The 14,640-nt window shown below is 44.5% G+C and overlaps 1 protein-coding gene across 1 annotated transcript in view; it reads right to left on the bottom strand.

Moving 5' to 3' along the window:
- Positions 1-11,912, bottom strand: part of LOC147448022 (protein FATTY ACID EXPORT 6-like) — a 69,214-nt gene extending 57,302 nt beyond the window's left edge. The window contains exon 1 of the mRNA XM_086524474.1: positions 11,675-11,912. Within this exon, the coding sequence (XP_086380600.1) occupies positions 11,675-11,873 (199 nt within the window). The 5' untranslated portion in view covers positions 11,874-11,912. The remainder of the gene's footprint in view (positions 1-11,674) is intronic.
- Between the last annotated feature and the right edge of the window lie 2,728 nt (positions 11,913-14,640).

Raw genomic sequence — 14,640 nt, 5'->3', positions numbered from 1 at the left:
AAACGTCTTTTCCATTTCTTTGCTGGTCCTTTTTCTGATTCAGCCGTAGCTTTGTCTTTCCCTGCGTTGGCTGACTCCTGAGTCCCTTTAGGAGCCTCATTGGGAACGTGCTTCTTGGCTGAATTTTTCTTGCCTGATCCTGCCTTGACGCCAGTGTTAAATTCACAATCTTCTCCCTTGAGCAAACCATTGCCAGTGTTTGCTACCTCGATGAGCTGCGTCAAAGTAGTGACTTTTGTCTTCGTACAGTACTTTCTCAATCCTTTAGGTAGGCCACAACAGTATTTTTCAATCTGTTCTGTCAATGGCACAAACCTATAGGAAGTTACTGGAAGTAGAGCTTTCCAAAACTTCCGATTGTAATCATCCAGATTTCTGCAAGTGGCAGCATTAAGCTGGTGCCATTCTGTCATGACATCTGCTTCAAAGTCATCAGATAACCATGCTGCTGCAAAAATCTGCTTGAAGTAAATCCATGTGGACGGAGCTTGCCCTTGAAGCAATAAAGTTGTCCGCCATTGTCCCGCATTCCCTGTCAAGAAAGTGGCTGCCTTGCGGACCTTTGAAGCCTCTGTAAAGTTTCCCCCTGCATAGGCCTTGTCAAACTGCTGGAGGAATGAAAGAGCCTTCTTCCTGTCATCAAACCCTGTAAAGGTCGTGAATGACACTCCTTTGCCACCTTCTTTGTACGGAGTTGGCCTCTCCAGCGGCGTTAAATTGTCATATGGAAGTGACTGAAACATGGGAACACTATTAGGGTTCATCTGTGTTCCTTGGCCGCTATTAACTTGACCTGGAAATGCCATATTTGGCTGCTGATTTGTAATTCCAGCCATACCAAAATTTGCTTGTGGCATCCCAAATTGTCCCTGAGTGCTTTGAAACCCTGGTAGCATGCCTGTGACACCATACATGGGGTTAGGCATCATCGTTTGAGCACCCCCAAACACTGTTCCTGGCGTATAAAACTGATTTCCAGGTGCATGACCAGCCATGCTCTGAAATACCGATCCACCTCCAAAATAGCCAGGGTGTACTGAAGGTGGTGGGAAGACCTGTTGCATAGCCTGTAAGTTGCTTCCCTGCCCATTAGAACCAGCTATAGGCTGTTGAAAGGTGGCGGGCTGAATTGGTACAGCTTGAAAAACTGGCATCTCAGCCACCTGTTCTTGCACCTTAGGCACAGGTTGTGGAGACTGCATGTTCTCCGTCAAGTGTAAAGGTGTTTCCATTGACTGTGCGGTATGAATCACCTGTGCTCGAGCCTTAACAGGCTTTTGAATATGATCCAGTGACCCAACTTGCTGAGACGGAACCGGAGGTTGCAGAAAGGCTAAAAACCTCGGATTCTGCATTACTTGTGTGAACATAGCCACAGCAGTAGCCAACTGGGTCCTGAATATATCATCATCAGTCTGTGGTGGTCTTGAGGACTCACCCACTTCATGTGTCTGTTGACCCTGTGAAGAGGAAACCTCTTCAGTCACATCATCTGGTCTGTCAGCCATAATTGCAATTCCCTGTGTTTGGTCTATGATCCCTTGTGTCTTCAAGCCCAAAACTGGCCAAGGCTCACTTCTATGGGAAAAAGTGATTTAATCCCGTCGATGGAACCATGAAACCGGCCTGTATGATCCAAAAAGGGCGGTAGACTTTACTTTAAACCTTGATTTAGCTTTCACCCATTATTAGTCGTCTATTTTACCTGTACTTTCAAGACACAACAAAGGGGAGAGGGATACAGGCTGCTAGATTGCACCTGTATGAGTAGACAGACACCAGATTGGCCCCTAACTTAGGCGCCCCTTTCGGTATTTCTTTATTGTTCAAAAGAGGGAATAAACGCTGTGGTTCCTACAAGCTGCCCCGCACAAACTCGGCTGAATTTCCACTGTTCCAGCCCGATTTCGGCAGCATAACTGTACTAGAACCCTTCACGGTCAGTGTTCCCACGCATTGACTGACTTTCCCGACGCATACGGGCACTTTGCAAAACCTGGCGAGAATCTGCAGCACGCTGAATTCTCTGTTTTCAGCCCTGAAAATGCGCTAGATCGCCTGTACAGCGGTCCCCTTGCGTCCCCGAACCTCCTGGGGGTATTAGGGTCCGTTTAGGGCCAAAACCCTAAACCTGCAAAAATACACAGCAGGCTGTAATTCACTGTTTCGGGCTCCGTTTCGCGTGCCGGTCGCATCCCTAGCAAGTCCTCGAGCTCCCGCACCTGTAGGGCTACTTGCCCTTTGAATCGGATGAGATTTCTGGCGTGAAACCTCTCCGGATTCACCTGTACCTGCGGGGGGATTAGCCGCTAGCTAATCCAGTACCTGTGCAAGAGGCTCTTGCCTCGGCAATCGCGCATGAACCCACACAACTGTACATTGGTCAAATGAAGAGCCCACTAGAGGGGCATAACATACTGCCAAAGGGGAGAGAGAGGGCAGTGCGTAGCGTGCAGGGCATCACTCCTGGCACCGCACTGTGCATAAGAGGGAAAGCAAGCACTCCATAGCTCTTAACCTGTGACAAAACTGAAAATGAGGCTCTCCCCTCTTCAAATTCAGCGCCACTTCTTGTTGCATAAGGCAAGTGCACCAGAATGTGCCACTTGGCACATTTACAAGCATTTTCCCGTTTCGGGGTTGCCGCCTAAAAATATCCCAACCGGTTGCCCAGTTGACTTCACGGCAGAGTAAGAAAATGTTCCCTTTGTCATTCCGGAGGTAATGACGCCAACACATTTTCAGGTCCCAAAATAGCAGTTCCCTAAATTTTAGGAGATGCTGCCATTGTATCTTTCTAGGTCATCCGACCCTCTTTGTACACTGCGGCCACATCCAAAACTGAAATGTAGCCTCTGTAGCAAAGGATTCCACTTTGGCTAGTCAATGACCCCACTTGGCTAACCATAGTCCTTGTCCAACCTTAGTGCTCTCTTGCCCTCACGCCTGGACTCCCTCTGGACAGTTCCACACTAGCTATGCAATACAGGGCAGTTAGATTTCCCGAGGGGTGTTTCCAAAAAGTGAAAGTAAATAGATAATAAGAAAGAAATCAACAAAAAGGATAGATAGTAGTCACACGTTGGTGACAAGCTCTCTCCTCAGGAGTAAGCTTGGGTCGTGCATCCTTTTTTTTTCTCTGGGTTGCTCTTTTTCATTCTACTTTCATTCCCAGAAGTCTGTTCGACTCGTTGTGTCATGGCCTCATCTGTGGGGTAGGTCAGACTGCCAGAGTGAATGGCAAAGCCCCGCTTCGCATGACTCATCAACTCCTGAATAGAAGCTGACTTCTGTTCCAAGCAGTGATCTCGGATCTCTATAGGTAGACCCAAGGTAAACCGCTCAATCTGTTCTCTGAACGAGATCTTCTTGAATGAAGAGGCGGGTAGAAAAGAGCTCCAGAATCTTTCACAATAAGAATTCACTGTATCGCTCTTGGTCATCCGGAGATGGTTCCAAGCAGCTCGTATATCTCGCTCAAACTCTTGAGTCAACCAAGAGGAAATAAAAAGCCTCTTGAATTTCAGCCATGTAACTGGCACAGTCTTGCTTAATAGAAGCGTGGACCACCAAGTACGAGCATTCCCCTCAGAGTAAGAGGCAACTCTCCGAATCTTGGAGTGCTCTGAATAGCGTCTTCCCACGAAAGCGATGTCAAACTGCTGTATAAAAGACAAAGCCTTCGAAGCATCTGAGTATCCTGAAAAGTATCAAACTTGATCGAGTGGCCACCTTCCTTAAACTCTCGGACTTTCTTGCTGTTATCTTCGAGAAAGTCATACTGGTTGGCTTTGTAAAAATTCTTCTTGTTCGCATAAAACTTTCCGTCATCGGAATCTGAGCTGTCTGTAGACGAGTCCTCAGTAGAACTGTCAGTCTCTGGGCGAGATGTAGCCTTCTTTGCCTTTTTCTTGCCCGTTCCGAAGCTTTGTGTCTTGCTTCGCTTTTTGCTTTTTTTCTGTCTTCTTCGCTATAATCCGAGGAGCTAGAAGAAATGTCAGAAGAAGAAGAAGAAGAACTGGGTACTCCTTCAAATCGAACACGCTTCTTCCGTTTCTTTGCTTTGTCGAATGTCGACTGACGACCCAAATATCCCGGGAAGTCAGTACCTTTGTTCTGCTTTTTGCCGTGCTTTTTGCCTTTCTTTTGCACGTCGAAAAGCTGAGCAATCCGTGCATCAACCACGTTCTCCAGTTCCTTCTCCGTATATTTCTTGGAGGCAGAAGGTTTCTTGAGAGTGGGTTTCGGGAGTGGTGTTGTGGTTCTCTGCCACTCCATCTGTACCTCTTCCAAAGAGGTCTGGTTCATATATTTTGCCATCTTCGGGTCCTTGGCAAAATTGAGCATCATCTTTGTTGCATCGCTTATCAACTGGCGATGCTCTATCTCTCACCGCTCCGCCTAAGTAGGCCAAGGCGGGCCATACTCTCTGCCTGAATCTTCGTTGTGATCCCAGCCCGCATCTCCAGATGCAGAGGGAGTCGACTGATCATTGCCTGAAGCCATAGGTGCCGCGGAAAAAAAATTCGGAGATCGGATTTCCCGTAGAAGAGAAATCGGCCGTGCTCTGATACCACTGTAACAAACTTGGACACTCCAAGTCAAGAATCAACCGCGACAGCACCAAATAACCACTTCAAAACAATTCACAGATCACAATAGATTTGCACTGGCCCGGCGGAGTTCCGTGCCTAGAGATATTGGCCCCAAAGACTGGCGCCCCTTTCGGTATTTCTTTTTGTATTAATCAATCATCAAAGTACAAGAGAGCGGTTAGGGTTTCACTCTCAGACTCTGCGTCCAGATGCTCTGAGAAGTGAGGCCCTCACCACTAATTTAAAGGTTACAAGGGATGCCCAAAAGCAGAGCCCCAAAAGCTTTTAAAATCAAAAGCATCAGTTCTCTCTCTCTCTTAGAGAGTCTTTTCTCTTTTTTTTTTATAAAAAAAAAGCAAAAGCAAAATTCGCGTCGCTCATCATTTTCCAAAAAAAAAAAAATTAATACATAAATAAATAAATAAATAATTCGCCTCCGCGATTTTCCGGAATTTAGGGTTTTTGGCAAAAATTAGGGTTTGCAGGAATTTTAGGGTTTCTGGCAGAAATTAGGGTTTCTGCTGTCCGCCACGTCATCACTTTGTGACACCTGCACTTAAACTAGAGCGCTTCGTTAGCTTTGTTCGGATCGAATTAAGATTGAGCAAAATATTGGAAACTATATATGCCATTTCAATACTTCTCAAGTGAAAAAGTTTATGAAAGGATGAGAGAGAGAGAGAGGGGCTATCGATTGTCATGGTTCAGAGGTGTACCTCGCAAGAATGAGATACCGATTGTTGCTTTAGAGGGGTACCTTGCAGAAAACCACGAGAGGGTTTGAGGTTTGTCAAGCTCAATGTTCGTAATCATACAAGATGTCAATGTTATTGATTGTTTGTTGTTCCATTTTTATGTTAAAAAAAAAAAACAAAACATGCAAGTTTCCTTGCATGGGGGAGTTTGCACAGTCCTCCCCAATTTTTATAATACGAAGAAACGTGCCATTCCCACGGCAGCGTGCAATTTTCAGTGTGTTCAATAACTACGTTTGCAATGTCAAAAATCATAATGCTTACTCATCGCACGATTGAATGTCTGTCATCGATGCACCTTACATCAACGATGTTGGGCATCTCCTGCTCTTAACCCGCTGCAAGAGACGACATCCCATGGAGGATGAAGGAGATAGGCTTGTGACTATTTGGGTGGAGGAACTTTAGGAAGAAGCGGGAATTCTTATATTTCAGCTTGTGCCAATTCAGAGCCTATCAAAATTCACTCGTCGCTTCATACGTCCAAATCTGTGGAAGCAAGAAGGATGGTGCTCAGCTGCGAGAGCCAAATTAATAGTGGGCGATCAACATCAACTGGTGTAAAGAGTTCAAACTAGATTATTTCTGCCATCTGCACTATAAGTACTCTTGTTCTGATTAGTTCCAAAGTGAAGTTTGAAAAGTTAACAACATCATTGCAAGCAATAATTACATCAAGGAAAGCGGTCTAAAGCAATTAAAAAAGCAAGCTTGTAAAAATAAGGGGTAGAGTAGCCACGTGGGGTTAAGGAGAGGCCAGGGATTTCAAATTGGCTCCTACGCTACCGAAGTAATGAAGTCAAGAACAAATCAGTATCATAATCAAGAATTCCATTTCATAAAGTCATGCAGCACAATACTGTCAGCTTTCAGTATCCCTGAAGCTCAAAGAGACATCAGCGACTCTAGTATCTAAATCAAGGCATCTGTTGACGAAGGAGCGGAGTGACTCCCCTCTTGTGCATTCCACTGCACCAGATCTCCGGCCAAGCTGAATTCTGGGTTCCATTTGGAGTAGATTATGCTAAACCAAAAGCATCGAGGTAAAGTTTCACAATCTAAGGAGTATCTGCTAGGTCCTCCTCCTCCATCCACTTCGCATCCAATGCAAGATAGTTCTTGAACTTAACCAAGAACCACCTTCGAACTTTACCTTTATTCTTCGTATCCTTATGTGCCAAAATCTGTTCAGCAACAAGGATCTCCTCGTTTTCTTCCACTTTGGGTTGCTCATCAGGCTCCCCATCATCAGGCACATCACCCTTAAAAGGTTTCAAGAGACTCACATGGAATGCATTGTGAATCCTCCAAGTATCTAGCAGTTTCAATCGGAAGGAGACATCATTTATCTTTTCAGTGATCTGGAAAGCTCTGTAGTATCGCATACTAAGCTTTGGAAAAAGCCTCTCCTTTCCTTTTTTCTTTCTAAGGCGTGCCTTCTCAAAACGTAGAGCACCCAATCATTCTCCTTCAATTTCAAGTCGCGACGATGGCGATCCGCTGCCTTTTTCTGTCGTTCTTGAGACTTCTGCAAAGTCTCGCGAACCTTGGCAAAAGCCGTATCCAAATCTCGCGTATATTCATCCGCTTCAAAGATCTTATCTTTCGTGCTTAGGAAGGGTGGAACCTTCGTAGCAGCTTCAACAATCTCAAATGGCACCTTCCTCGTCGAAGAGTGTATCGTGTTATTGTAGGCAAATTCCACCAAAGGTAAGTACTTTTTCCCATTGAGTCTTCTGATATAAGACTTCAATAAATCTAGAACCACTGAATTTGCAATCTCAGATTGCCCATCAATTTGCGGGTGGAACGATGACGAGAACTGCAACCGCGTGCCAATGTTCTCCCAAATTGCCTTCCAAAACAAACTCATAAATCTGGGGTCTCTGTCGGAGACAATCGTCTCAGGCATGCCATGTAATCTGAAGATCTGGGCCACAAACAGTCCCGCTAAGTGATCCAGCTTGACTGTTTTCTTTACTGGAATGAAATGAGCCTGTTTGCTAAATCTGTCAATAACAGTCCAGATACCATCGTGACCACTCTGTGTTCTCGAGAGATCAAAAATGAAATCCATCGCAATACTTTCCCAGGGGCGGGTGGGTATGGGTAAAGGCTGTAACAATCCCTGTGCCTTATGCCTGTCAAACTTGACCTTCTGGCATAGTAAGCAACTGCGCACAAACTCTTCCACATCCTTTTTGAGTCTCAACCAAAAGAAGTATCTCTCTACCCCTTTCATGGTGGTAGCAATGCCACGGTGACCCATAAAAGGTGAGGCATCAGTCTATAGTTTCAGATAGAATTCCCCATTTTACTAGTTTGTTTTGGTTCTTGGAGGGCAATCTGGGAGAATATTGGTACTCGGTTACAATTCTCGTCTTATTTTCACCCACACACAGATGAGCAATCGGAGAGAGCTAATTTAGTGGTTCTGGACTTATTGAAGTCTTACACCTCTCATCAAAAGGCTCAACAAGAGAAGTATTTGCCCTTGGTGGTGTTTGCCTACAACAACATAGTACATACGTCTACAGGGAAGGCGCCATCTAAGATCATCGAGGGTGCTAAGAAGGTTCGACCTATTCTAAGTACCAAGGATAAGATTTTTGAAGTAAATTAGTATGTTTAGGATCTAGACACTGCTCTTGCAAAGGTGCACAAGGCTCTTGAGGAAGTCTCAAGCACAGCATAAGAAGGCACCAGACAAATTTGTCACACGAAAGAGGGCTGAAAAGACGGAGCAATTGATGGGTAGCAATGGGAGCACTCGATGCAGCGAGGGGAATGGCAGAGAGAGAGGCTCGATGGCTGCAAATGGGCTAGTGTTAACAGAGAGGGCTGATCCGGCGAGGGGAATGGCAGAGAGAGAGGCTCGATGGCTGCAAATGGGCTAGTGTTAACAGAGAGGGCTGATCCGGCGAGGGAATGGGCTGAAAGCTGAAAATGCTAGCAGCAGGGCTTAGCTTGCGATAAAGACCAAAAAAGCTAGACAGAGGAGAGAGAAAACGCTGGCAGTTGTTTACTCTCCAATTCACACTAGGCTTCTATGATGAAAACGTTGGCTCTCATGCTCCGTTTATAGGTGAGGTGTATTGCTTAAGAATATTTTAGGACTTAGATAGGGCAAAACCTCTATCAAAGTTTATAAAAATAATTCATAATAAAAACTTATTAATAAACTTGTCCAGGGCGAAGTTTCGGGGTGAAACTGTCGAACATCTTCCGACCTGCAAATCCAATTGACACGGGGAATGGCTCATTGGATTCCTTTATCCTAACACTACATGCACGTCATGCAAGATGCCCACCGTAGTGTAGCAACATCTATCAATTGTCGCACATCTGCCGACTCGGGAATCCAATTGACACAAGGAATGGCTTGTTGGATTCCTCTATCCTAATACTATATGCACGTCGTGCTGTCAAAACACGTGTAAAAACCATTTATACAAGAGGGTTCCAAAACTCAAAAACCTAATCTAATAGACTCATCCGGACATGCAGGTCCTCACGTACACGCTCACAAAATTGCCGACATTGATCCTCGTAGAATTCTACACACTCCTATCTAGAGATATGTACAAGATTGGCTCTGAAGTCAATTAAGCATGTCCATGTAACACACAGAGCCATGTGCACGTGACAATATCCTCATGAAACACTTTCTTATCAATTCCAAGGATCTTGTTATGTGAAGCATATGCAAACCAATCGTAAAAACATAGTGATTGGGCAATTGAAAGCAATGGAAGGGATCCAATTCTTTCTCCAATTTGCAGTAGCAACAACAGATGATGCATCAAATGCACAAATATATGCCTCCTTACCCAATGTACCTCGACATGAACCCAACTCTTTTAGGTATGGGGGCCAAGAGTCAATATGGTATACATCTAGAGGGGTTCGGTCCCTATGGAGTAGGTGGTTTTGAGAAACTTGCAGGGCACGAAGATAGACAATCCCGCCACCAACGACAAACCAATGTAGAGGATACACACCAAGGCCCAGCTCTCAATGCTAGAAGCCAAAATACATGTGTTCCACAACTAAGTATCACAAAGATGTACAACCTTTGACTCGTATGCCACACCATCCTCCAAAGATTGGATAGGCCCTCTAGGCTCTAGCAAGGCCATAGGAGCAATTGTCTGAGCTTGGTACTGAGAGTGAAGTCGGACAAGAGTGCTATGCTCCCGAAAGTCTTTCAGTGCATATGGTGAAGATATAGGTAGATGAAAGCAGGCCGTGGCATGGGTAGCATGAGCTACCTCATCAAAATCAAAATGCCATGCAACCCTGTCCAACTCAGACATCTTCAGCCAATTACTCTGAATGTATCCTTAACCACCATTAAATTTGGGGTCCTCCCGAAGTAATCGAGGCAAGCATTGTACTTCACAGGGAGATGTGTCATCAAAATCATAGCCATATCCTGCAAAAAGTTCAACTTCCCTACATGAAAAATCGCCAATTGCATCTGCTATAGCTTGTGAATGTGATCCTTTATAACCTTGAACGTCTGGCGGTCCAAAGTTTGCAACTATACCTCTAGGGAGATCTCTTCATACAACGTCATCCTATTCTAACGTTTCCAAGTGAATCAAGATCTCCCAAGCCTTAGTCATACTTCAAAAATGTCCAAGTGTTTGTGTAGAATAATTCAAGAAATAAAGGACAAGATCCTAGCATCCATGAGCGTTGGTACAGCTCAAGCTTCTCCGACTCCTTGGCAGCGAGCTTACGATCCTTGAGAGCCTTTGGCTGATCAATCAAGTGTGACAGCTTCACATGCTCTAAGACTAGAAGAAAACAATTTAGAACGATGAAGAACTATATGCAAGCATTGACACACCGCACGCTCCCATAGAGCCCCCTCTTCTAAGTCCAGACAATGACAGCTTCGCAATCTCTCCATCACAAAGAACCCACGATCATGCGCCAAATGCTATGGTTGGAACCATCCAACTCTTGCTCAAGCAAAAATGTCAGAAAAACGAGGTATTTTCACCAATTTTTCTGCCTCGATTACATCTCATACCTACTTCCTCTATGGTAACCAGAAGTAAAATGGTCGAGTGAAGAGGATATACTCAAGCATTTGGAGGAAACCACTCAAAATCAGCAACATATACTCATTAACAAAACAATCTAGATTGCTCCCTTGCTTAAAGAGATCACCCTCATAATAGGAATTTACAACTAGCACACCGGCCACTTATTTATAAACCTTGACTGTTAAAAGCAACCCATAAAGCACCTGCTAAAATACAACCGAGACGGTCATAGCAACTTGACTATTTTGTCCGCGTGAGCTCCCTAAGAAAGGCATCCATGAAACGGCCATGTCAGCAAACATCTGTACGAACTGCCACATCATCACTCTATCCATGCAGTCTACCACGTCAGCTGACAAGTGTCTATAAAGTCCAGCGTCCATACTGCCTGCCATGTCAGCAACATGTACTGTCTGCCACTCATCGACAGTCTATATCAAAAGACTGTTATCATGGATCAACTTTGTCATAGCTGGGCTTTTATGGATCTAGGTCCCCAAAAGCAAAAAACCAATAGCAACCATACTGGAACTTTTCACATCAGAACCACTATTATATGCTTGCTACTACTGTGGAGATCCTTAATAGCATGATAATGTAGGCACATGTATTTGATTGTAATTATGAGGATAATGTAGGCACATCATGTGGGCGCCTTAGTTGTTTTAGTATATAATTACACCCTGGGCAGATAAAGCTCCAATTCATAGACACTGTTGATCTAAAGATCCAATCCAAGGACAAATACAGTAGAAAGCTATCTTCCACATGTATAAGCATTTGGCAAAGAAACCTTCATTTCCAAAATTTCCCTACCAGTCTTACAAACTTGAGTTTTCCTCAATTCACTCCTGCTACACTCTAATTCATCACTCTTCTTCCCCCACATCTTCGCCTAGAACCTTCATCCACTGCTCTAAGAACTTGCATATAGATGGAAATCTATACATCTAATGATCAATACCAAGGTCTACCCTAGATGTTGACTTATTCCGCCATGATCACAAGTCCAGATCCATTTTCAAAAAGTCATTTGGTAGATGGTTTCATGTCGTGAACATCATGCATGACGACCACAGTAATGGCATTACACCAGTCCACTGCAAAAGAGACACGTGCTCGATGAAACTCAAGCAGTGCAGTTCTGACTTGAAAGCTAAACCTGTGCATTTGATTGAGCTAAATTCCAAAGGAGAGAATGTGAATTATCCAACTCTGAACGTAACTACATACAGCACATTAGAGAAGCGTTGGGAGGTTCAATTACCTGTCTCCAGTAGAAATGCGAAGTAGGAGTTCTCATGTTTCTTAAAGGCCTGCAAGCTGAGATAGCCTGCGAGAAGCAGAAGCGAGCCGGCAGCACCACCGCCCATCAGAGAAGTGGAGCTGCCCTTCCGGAGGAAACCCACAAGGCCTCCCAGCAGCACCACAAAGCCATAGGGGATCGTGAAGCAGAAGTCGTGCATTGCGCAGCTCTCCTCTCTCTCAGCTCTCTCGTTTACAAAAGGGCAAATTACCAAAATACCTCTCTAATTTATGGAAATTCCCAAAACACCCCTCAAATTTCAAAAATTCCCAAAACACCCCCAATATTTTGTCACAAATTCCCATTATGCCCTTCAATTTTTCCAAAATTCCCAAAGTACCCCTGGTCGCGAGATTAAATTTCTTGAAAGACGAAAAATTTTGTAGCTTTTCATAAGAAGACTTATTGTCTATCAATACAAGATGCTAAAACTAGAATTTGGGTATGTTACGTAGGTTTTGGAGATGAATTTCTTCATTATTTTTAGACAAAATTACCCTTTTTGCGAGGTAATTTGTGGAAAATTACATGCTAAGCACTCAAAAACGGATCTTAATTGTCAAAAAGGAATAAAGATTAGAGAATCTTGAACAGTCCAACCAAAATAGATGCAAGGGTATTTTGGGAATTTCCACAAATTAGAGGGGTATTTTGGTAATTTTCCCTTTACAAAATTGCCCCCAAGTGCACGGTCGTCCTTCCAACATGGCAAAAAGTGATACAAGGACCTACCACGAGCTCGTGCGGCCTCAACCCCCGGAAACCCTGTCTATATGTGACACGGGGTCATAGTGAAGGGATAAAGGGTGGGAGTGACATCTGACGTCCATATTTTTTAATGGGGGAATTTTGGGCCAGAGGGAAAGCGAAAGCGGCTCTTAAGTGGTCGAATTTTGGGGGTGCGGTAAGTGGAAAATGACGGGAGTTAAGACTATGAGGCTGCCACGACTCTACGTGAGCTCTTCGAGGCTGCTCGAGAATTCTGCACGAAATTACATACCTGTGCAGCACTACGCGAGGAGTTTTGCTCCACCTCCGCACATAGAATGCGACTCTGCACCGAGGTGCACAGTGAGGCTGCGTAATGAGTTGCACCGGCTCTGCAGTGAGCGCAAGACACCCGCTGCACATCTGTGCAGCGCTGAAATCGTCGACCTCAAATCCCAAAACGAAAATGCAGTTTTGGGAGAGGAAAAAAATGCTATTTTACTCTCTATTTGCTAGTCTGTGTAATGGAATTTGCCTATTCAATTTGAGAGTAGCGGAATTTAATGAGAGTTCTTTCAAGAAATGATTTTGTGAGCATAGCGGGTAGAAATAATTGAAGATAGCAACATAATCATAGCAATTAGTTAACTTGTCATGGACAATACTTTTGCAAGAGAGAGAATTTAGAGAACATGACAACAGTTGAGGACCGGATTTATGTGGAGCCGGTCCCCCCCTCCAATAGGCATTTGTATTATGATTTCTCCCATAAAGAGAGACTTGTTACAATACATTCTTTGTATTCCTTGTGACTTAGGTGAAGCAATGAAGATGGAAAGCTTCATGCATCACCATCATAGCATAACCTAAACTTGAAGAAAGCTTTAACTATACCAAGCCTCAGTCCCAAGACCTCAAACACCTTCGAAAGTGGAGAGAGCTAGCAGGGAATGAGGGTAGGGAAGAGGAAGAAGAAACATTTCATACGAGAAAGAGCTAGTTCCTCACTTATCATAACTCTTGTGCTAGCATACATAATAGCATAGTAATGAAGAAGAAATAGATGGCAAGCTCAAGCATTGAAGCATGGCTCTTGGATGGATTTGCACTCCATAGCCAAGAGTGTTGGTGTAGGCTCTCAACCTCTACTTGCTTGGAGAAGGAGAGGGAGCTCTTGCACTTTGCATAGTACACAATGAGAGTGTTTGTGAGTGTGTGTGGGTGAGTATACCCCCTAAGCACCCCCCTAGCTTGCTTGGGTCGACCCCCCCTTGTAGCTCATGCTTGAAGCTCATTGGACCCCTCCAGGCCTAGCCAATCACAAGCAGGAGCCATTACAAGCAACATGGGTAGCCTTGGGACAAGTGTCCCCCTTTCCCCTTTGAGAGAGATGACTTGATAAATGCAAAATCAATTAATTAAATATCCTAAATTATCATTGGACCCCTTGGGTGGCCAACCAATAGGCTTCACGCACACCATGAGGGCAACATGAGGAGGAACTTGACAAGTGTCCTTGTTGCCTCTTCAAGCTGGGGCTTCCCTTGTGTGTGTGTGTGTGTGTGTGTTCTCTCTCATCCCCCCCCCCCCCTTGTAGGCTCACCCCCCTCCTTGTAGGGATCTTTTTGACTTTGGATGAGCAAGCCCCTTAGTCATCAAGCATGACTAAGCACTTGAAGTAGGGGGTGTTCCCACAAGCAGCTCGGGCAAGCTTCTCAAGGCACCTTAAGCACCTTAATCATGCACCAAGTCAAGCACCTCAAGCATGGAGCCAGTCAAGCACCTCAAGCATCTTAATGAGTCACCTCAAGCATGACAAGCACCTCAAGCAGGACAAGCACGACAAGCACCTCGAGCTTGGGCCGGGTTCCCACCTCAAGCTCCTCAGCCCTAGCTTACCTAAGGTCAAAGGACTTTTACACACATTATTGGAGGTCTTCAATGAAGTTAACCCTAAGGTCTTATGCTCCATTGGTTAGCCTTGCTCTTGATAGACCATCTCCCATTTGGCCCCTTTACTATTGGCCCCGTGTTGAGATAGATCTATAAGCACATATCTATATCTTAACACTTGTTCCCGTTTATTCTCCCACATTAAGTGATCAATTTAATATGAGAAAATCATTTGGGTTGGTTAGATATTAGATTTTATGACATTACCGCTCTCTTGAAATCATAGTCGTCCTCGACTATGAGGTAGAAGAGATGAAGGCTTAGTC

Source organism: Adiantum capillus-veneris, chromosome 11 (assembly GCF_014529385.1).
Source record: "Adiantum capillus-veneris isolate H3 chromosome 11, ASM1452938v2, whole genome shotgun sequence".
Taxonomy (NCBI): Eukaryota; Viridiplantae; Streptophyta; class Polypodiopsida; order Polypodiales; family Pteridaceae; genus Adiantum; species Adiantum capillus-veneris.
This window is presented reverse-complemented; position numbering and strand designations above follow the sequence as displayed.